This window comes from Coffea arabica, chromosome 2e (assembly GCF_036785885.1).
Source record: "Coffea arabica cultivar ET-39 chromosome 2e, Coffea Arabica ET-39 HiFi, whole genome shotgun sequence".
Taxonomy (NCBI): Eukaryota; Viridiplantae; Streptophyta; class Magnoliopsida; order Gentianales; family Rubiaceae; genus Coffea; species Coffea arabica.
In genome coordinates this window covers 3545528-3553469 of record NC_092313.1, presented here as the reverse complement: position 1 = coordinate 3553469, position 7942 = coordinate 3545528, and the positions used below count along the sequence as shown (strand labels likewise).

The window sequence follows — 7942 nt, the reverse complement described above, 5'->3', positions numbered from 1 at the left end:
GAAAGGGAAGAGAACATGCAAGGCCGTGAACGGCTGGTTGACTTTTTTTGTTTTTGGGTAATAAAAAGATGCATTGAAAGCAAATAAATAAGTTTACAGAGTACGGCTGGTCGACTATAGTCGGGGTCGGAGTAGTTTGTCTAATAGGATTGAAGTCCAACTTGGACGGATGAAGAGCGGGACAATGTGTAGTCCACTCAAATTGTTTCAAAAAGCCATCAAAGTGCTAGAGCATGTGAGTTCATGATGAAATTAGATAGTCTCTAGTTTTGTGTTCTCTTTATTTTTTCCATTCTATTCAAGTAGGAAAGAAAATATGTAAAGTTTGTTTGGGAGTTTAAGAAAGAAAAAGATCCCAGGATAAGTTAACTTGATCTTGTTTGTGAGTTTTTTTGAAACAGTAGCCCAGTTCAGACCAATCTCATTATACGATGTAAGCTACAAAATCATAGTAAATAGACTAAGGGCTATACTAGTGGATCTGATTGAACAGAACCAGTGTAGCTTTTATTCCTAGAAAGCAGGCAGCAGACAATGTGGTTATCACTATGAGGAGTTTAAGAGGGAAAAAAAAGGCACAATGGCTGTGAAAGTTGATCTGCAAGAAGCGTATGACAAAATCAGGTGGAGCTGTTGAGGGAAACATTAGAGTTACCTGGGATGCCTAAACAACTCATTGAGCTCTTCATGCATGCATTGTGTAGAGACTAGCTCACTATAGTTACTATGGAATGGAGACGAAACAGCAGCATTCAAACTTTCAAGTGGACTGATTAAAAGAGCTGTTCAGAACAAAAGTGTGGAAACCAGTAAAAGTTTCAAGCGATGGGCCTGCAGTAGCATACTTATTCTTTGCTGATTATTTGGTTCTCTTCTCCGAAGCAAGCTCAGAATAGGCAAAGGTGCTAAGGGAATTTTATGAAGTATCAGGCCAGAAAGTAAGTGTTCAAAAATCCCAAGCTATACTGCTCACTAAACGTAAGTGGGACAGTGGTGGAAAACACAAGGCAAAAAATAGGAGTGGAATCCATAAACAACCTGGGAAAGTACTGAAATGCCTTTACTTCATGATAGAGTCACTAAGCAAACTTACAGTGAAATAATTGATAAAGTGCATAGAAGAATGACTGGTTGCATCAGGTGAGCTGGGACTCAGTAACATACACCAAAGAGTAAAGAGGGACTGGGAATATGACGACTAGAGGTGGCCAATAGAGCATTCTCTGCAGAGTTAGGATGGCGAATGGTGAAACATAATACAGCACTATGGGCCCAAGTCTTGAGAAGCAAATACAAAAGGAACAAAAGCACCAACATGGGAAATTTAAAAGGGAGAAAATCTCATGTATGGAAGAGCATTATAGAGGGGAGAAAAGTGCTCAAGAGAAGGCTCAAATGGAGAGTGAGAAATGGGGAGGAAACCAAATTCTGGACAGAAGTGCTCAAGATAAAGGATGGAAGGAGGTATGAAAGCAAAAGGGCCAAGGAAGATGGCAGTTTCATCTCTGAATTGCTTGAAAACAAAGACTGCTAACTAATGCAGAGAAAAGAAGAAGACACACACGGGAAGACAGTAAATGTCAAATTTGTGGGAAGAAAACTGAAACAACATTGCATGTGTTGAGAGACTGCGAGTGGATAAACAAAATCTAGCATCAACTAGTTCATCCGGGTAAGTGGGTAGAATTTAAAAGCATGAGTCTGGTAGACTAGATTGATAGAAATCTGAAAGATGGAAGAATGGGAAGAATGGATAATTATGAGTGGCAGTTATTGTTCCAATTGATGACCTACCACGCTTGGACGGCAAGGAACCAATTTTACAGCACAGGGGAAAGCATCCAAATGGAAAAAAAAAAAAATACAGGCACTTCTTGCAACTTGCAAGGGGATTACCTGCAGCAAGCAGGTAAAAGGATACACACAGGAAACTGAAAAGAAACCATTCACATTGCATGGAAGAGAGCCCCAGAGGAATGGATAAAGGTCAATGTAGATGGGGCATGCAAAAAAAATCCAGGAGTTGCTGGAGCTGGGGGTTTAATTAGAGATCATCAAGGAGTTTGGCTAGGTGGGTTTCTTGCCAATCTAGGAACAACTACCAATGTTGGAGCAGAGCTGTGGGCAATACAATTTGGATTGAAACTAGCATGGGACGTGGACTTCAGAAAAGTGATTCTTGAGATAGATTCTAAAATAATGCTAGAACTATTAGACAAGATGCCACCTGATTCCCCACACTACAATCAGATGATGCAAATAAGGAGATTCCGGAAGCAGCAGTGGGAATGCAAGCTTCAGCACCAATGGAGAGAGGGAAACCATTGTGCTGATCACCTAGCAAATTTGAGTATAAACTCGGACCTGGGAGGGAAGTTCCTGGTTAATCCTCCAATCTATTGTGATTTACTCAATAAGGACTTGACTCTTCTCTTATAATATTCGAGTTTGAAACTTGCTACCAACTAAAGTGCCATTGATTCGTGATTTTTAAAAATTATTGTCAGTATTAAATTTCCGTATTTCCGTATTTTTTTTTTAATTTTTTTCCCTTTATTTAGTGAAGGATGTAAAGGATAGATCGTGTAAGGGCAAAAAAGAGAAGGAAAAAAAGAAATATAGGATACAAGTGAAACTTAAAAAGCATCCAGAATATCCTTTTCTTTTAACAAAAGAATACCAATTAATTGATATGAAATATTAATTGGCATTGTTAGTGGTGTACTGCCACTTCTATTCAACTTTTTATTGTGTTCTTGCTCATCGATCTAGGAATCAATTTACCAAAGCAAACCTTCCCACTAAAATCATTTTTCTTGTGTTACTTATGATTATAGTTATCTTAAATGGGATGATGATGATATCAAAGCTGCTTAACATGGTTGATTTTTTTTTTTTTTTTTTAGTTTGGGAGTTTTAACGAAACTTTTCCCTTTTCTTTTTGGTGGAGAAACTGGGGATAATTTTATATGGTGTGTAAAACAATACGAACTTTGAAAGCTTTGTGCTTATTAAAGTTTATTTATCATGGCATAAAACAATCAAAGTTACCACAATCTAATAAACTTATATTGATTTAGATTAACACAGCAGAAACAACAGGAGAGGTGGTTTGATTCAGATTGAAAATTGGGTTCAAGGATGTAATAGCTTTAATTTTTAAATATCAGTGACGAAATTGCTTCATTGTAAAAGTGAGGGACGAAAAGAATATTTTTGTGAAATGTAAGGGATGAAACAGGTCATTTTCCCTTCCTTTTAAGCAAACGAGTCATTTTGATGCAACATGGACGGCAATCCATGATTCGTTTCCATCCATGCTTATTTGGGATCTTTGTAGTTCAGTCTAACTAATAACTGATTTTGCACCGATTGTGTTTGGGCATATTTTTGGTAAAAGGTTTTAATGTTAAAGGTTAGTTTTTGGTAAACAAGTGAACAATCGTTGGAATAATTTACAACGGGCATACTGGAATTCTTTTAACATAAAATGTAATTGGTGTGCCAAATTGCCAATAAGTCTCTTTTTTATTATGCAGTACACAATGCACATTATTGCATGACAAATAGTAGTACTACGGCAGTATTCTATCCGTTCCAATTATTTGGTTCTATTTCGAGAATCCAACATTTTAAAAATAGTGTGTTTGATTGTGATATTTGTGTTTTTCTTTTTAACTTTATCTTTCATAAATTCAAATTTTAAATTTAAATAGTAACATGTCTATAATTGAAGGGAGAGGTTATATAGAAAGCGAAACAAAAAATTGTTTAAACTTTTTCAACAGAATAAATATTTTAAAATAAAAAACAAAATATTTTCAATGGGACAGAGAGAGGAGTAATAGTTAGACAAAATAAAACCTTTATGACAAAGAAAAGAAAAATCTTTAAAAAGGTAAATAAACGTTTTCTGTACTGGGCCTACTGGCCTTTCGTTTCACTTTGTTTGCCGTTTCCATTTCCCGATGGGGCTAGCTTTCTCACATCTAATCTAAAGGACCGCCCAGTTCAAATTCTTGAATTGCTGATTTAAAATTTCTTGCCTTTGACCCCACTCCTAGAAGACCGTTAGCTACAGCAACAAAAGCCAGACAAAGAAATTAAGGACACAAGAGAAAATGAAACAAGGAAAAATGGATCAGATGCTGAAATTCAGCTTGTTTTCTGCTTCCACCAAACAGAGAGAGAGAGAGAGGAAAAACAACTCTGAATAAGAAGATTTTGAATAGGCAGAACAGAAGTAAGTGATGCAGTGAGCTGAGAAACCACATTGAGCCCTTTCAATTTGACGCTGAAAGCAGCCGCAGTAGCATACAGAGTGAGCAGAAACAATGTCGTGTTCTCCTGAGAAACCAAATGGTAACTCTCCATTGAAGCTGTGGATCAAGAACAAGAAAGTTCTCAACAATGTCTTATTTACAATGCGCCTCCAATCTCTTACCAAACAGCCCCAAACCCCTTCTCTAATGACCCCGCGACCACACAAGACCGAAGGCTTCACTTTCCCTGAACTTGTCTCTGATAAAACCTCACTCCTTCCTGATGAAATACTTCTCCAAATCCTCTCAAAGCTTCCTGATTCACAGAGGAATTCCAATTCCCTCGTATCCAAAAGGTGGCTGAATCTTCAAGGCCGACTTGTAAAGTCTGTAAAGCTTCTTGATTGGAACTTTCTTGTATCGAGTCGCTTATTTGTCAGATTCCCAAATCTTGTTCATGTTGATTTAGTTGAAGGGTCTCTAACGTCGCCCCGAAATTCGGGTATTTTATGCACTCACAAGGTTGCATCTTTTTATGTCGACACTGATACTGAGCCCAAAGGCTCTCTTGCTTGTGAAAGATTTATGCTACATATCGATGAAATTGACCTGGGCTTGAGGAATTTAGCTAATGGATGTCCAAATTTGAGAAGGCTTGTGGTGCTGAATGCTAGTGAGATGGGGCTGTTGAGTGTGGCTGAGGAGTGTCCTACCCTCCAAGAATTGGAGTTGCATAGGTGTAATGATCAGGTTCTTCGCGGGATTGCAGCATTTCAGAATTTACAGATATTGAGATTGATTGCAAATATCGATGGTTTTTATAGCTCAGTGGTTTCAGATGTGGGGCTGACTATTTTGGCGCAAGGTTGTAAGAGGTTGGTCAAGCTGGAGTTAAATGGATGCCAGGGGAGCTATGACGGGATTCGAGCTATTGGACAGTGTTGTCAAATGCTTGAAGAGTTGACTTTTTGTGATCATAAGATGGAGGATGGATGGTTAGCAGCTCTTTCTTATTGTGAGAATTTAAAGACTTTAAGGTTTTTATCTTGTAAGACTATTGATCTGAATCCAGGGCCTCATGAACATCTGGGATCTTGTCCAACACTCGAAAGGTTGCACTTCGAGAAATGTCAGTTGCGGGATAAGCAGAGTGTCAGGGCATTGTTTGTTGTCTGTCAAGGAGTGAAGGATATTATTTTCAAAAACTGTTGGGGCTTGAACAATGATATTTTCAGCATTACAACTGATCTGAGGTAGCATTCTTTTCCCCGTTTATCTTACCGTTCCCTCCCTGTTGAAGTAGCTTTTTTTTTTTTTGAGTCCCTCCCTGTTGAAGTTGTGAGGCCGTTGAATTTATTTGCAGGTTCCGGCATTCCTCTTTCTCCATGCTGCATTGCAACATTCTTGACTTAGAATTTTAATATGCAGGACTAGTCTAGTTAGTCCAGTGTACATGTAAATATAATAGTCACCGTCTTGAAGACATTTTTGACTTGAAGTTTTAGAAGACTAATGATAGTGCAGTTGATTTTGCCTTTATACCAATTTAGAAAACGAGAAGATACCAGAATAATAACCTGGTTTCAAGCATTTTTCATCATAAGCATATCAAAAAAGATATTTTGCTTCAAGAATCTGTTAGTTTGTGAAGAAGAATCATGTTATCAGACGTTCAATTCACGGGATCTTGTTTGCAGGAGTGTGAAGTTGCTGTCTTTGGAAGGTTGTCCGGTGCTAACAGCAGCTGGTCTAGAGTTGGTGGTTATTTCCTGGATGGAGATTCAGAGTCTTAGAGTAATATCGTGTAACAAAATAAAGGATACTGAGATATCTCCTGTGCTTTCGTATTTGTTTTCTACTTTGAAAGATCTGCAGTGGAGACCAGATACAAAATCTCTTCTTTCAGCTAATCTTGTAGGGAGTGGAATGGGAAAAAGGGGTGCCAAATTTTTTAAGAAGACGTGTGACTGGAAGGCACTTACTGGTGCTTAGCGTTAATGACATTAAACAACTTGGGCTCCTGTCATCTTGTTGTACTAACGAAATTTCTCATCCATTTGCATGTTTATCATTGCTTTCTTTTGCAGAAGACGTGACAGGTTGTTGTAAACATGTAAAGACTATTTCTTCTCTCTGTACCGGGGAAGCTTATTCCCTTTTTGTACAATGTTGTTGAAAGCCACCATTATGCAGCTGCTTCAACTCGGCAATTGCAACAGGTTTAGAAGTGCTTGTACCTTGTTAGTATGAACTTTTTCGCTGTTTTGTATTTTATAGCTTATTCCCTTCTGTATAATGTTGTCCAATTTCAATACTACCATTATGCAGACGGTTCAGCTTAACAGTCCCAACAAGTGTGGGGCTGCTTGTGCCTTCTTACTTAGTACTGCATAAACTTTTTCCTTGTTTTGTAGACTGCGACTTGTATGAATTGCTAATAAGTTGGATTTACTAGTGCATAAAGAGCACTATTGCAGTTTAGATCCTCCGCTTGAATGATTGGCTTTACTGTCTCCGGTTTTCTTAGTAGGTAAGCTAGCCTGTGAATCCTCCAAATCGGTATGAATTGCTGTCTCTACTTTCTGTTTAGATCCTCTACATGAATGATTGGCTTTACTTGAAAGAATTGCTGTCTCCCCCTGTTTTCAAATAGGGGTATATTCCTGATTGTAAAATTCTCCACCACTGCAAGTGCAAGAACCTTGAGGTCTATTATCGCAGCTGTGATGTAGCACACATTGTGGGTAGCGTGATAATTAATATGGCTAAAAGGGTTATGCAGGCAGATGCAGCTTAAGACTAATCTGCAAGTGTCTCAAGGAACGCTCAGCATATGCTAATCCAGATTAAAATGTTAACCATGATGACCATGCCAAGATCCTCTCTATTTTTTTTTCTCCTTAAAAAGAAAATTCGATGTTTAGAGTCTAACCTGGCATCTCAAGTCCATACAGTTATGAGGTGGGTCTTACTCGAGCATGTCATTTTGGAGTGACTGCAAATTATGAAAATGAATCTAATCTCATGTTCTTGCCGTCTTTGCTTTTCATTGACGTGCAAGAGAAGAGTGAACTTCAGAAAGGAAGAGGCTTCTGCGGATAGTCCGATTAGTTCTTCATAGTCTGATAATTACCAACAGGTCCTGTAATCGATTTCTCTGCTTGCTATGCGTCCTTTGACTTCGAGTAAGGTTCTATACCGTATTAGGAGATTAATCTGCCCGAAAGATTGGGATACACTTAAGTAAAAAAAAAAAAAACAAAACAAAATATGGGAGGGGCGGACTATGTCATAATGGAAAATGAACGATTTCCTTTAGGCAACGTCATTATACTTCGAATGTTCTGTCCTTTAGACGCCCGGGGCTTGTCCGTCCGGACGGAGTTAGTCAGTAGCCACCCGGAGTCGGAACCCCAACCCTTTTTCTACCTAACATTAAAAAAAAAAAAAAAAAAAAAAAGTTTCCCTATGTAGAAATATGTTGTACAAAGCATAATGCAGATTGTACCCGGATCCGGGCCAAATCAATGCCATGCCACCGACCTCTTAATTACTTGGCCATGCAGGCACGAATGGCTTTGCATGTTATTTTTTGAAGTTTTTGTTAAAAAAAATTATACTATAACGATTTGAAATATATAAAATAAAAAGATTATTAATAATAAACAAGACAGTATTAA

The 7942-nt window shown here is 38.1% G+C and overlaps 1 protein-coding gene across 1 annotated transcript; it reads left to right on the top strand.

The window, feature by feature from the left end:
• The first annotated feature begins 3959 nt into the window (after window positions 1–3959).
• LOC113730195 (F-box protein At5g51370) lies at window positions 3960–6598 on the top strand. Its single transcript, XM_027254718.2, has 2 exons — window positions 3960–5515; window positions 5960–6598. Exons 1-2 carry the CDS (start codon window positions 4335–4337, stop codon window positions 6252–6254), a joined length of 1476 nt encoding a protein of 491 aa, XP_027110519.2. The 5' UTR covers window positions 3960–4334; the 3' UTR covers window positions 6255–6598.
• Window positions 6599–7942: the final 1344 nt, after the last annotated feature.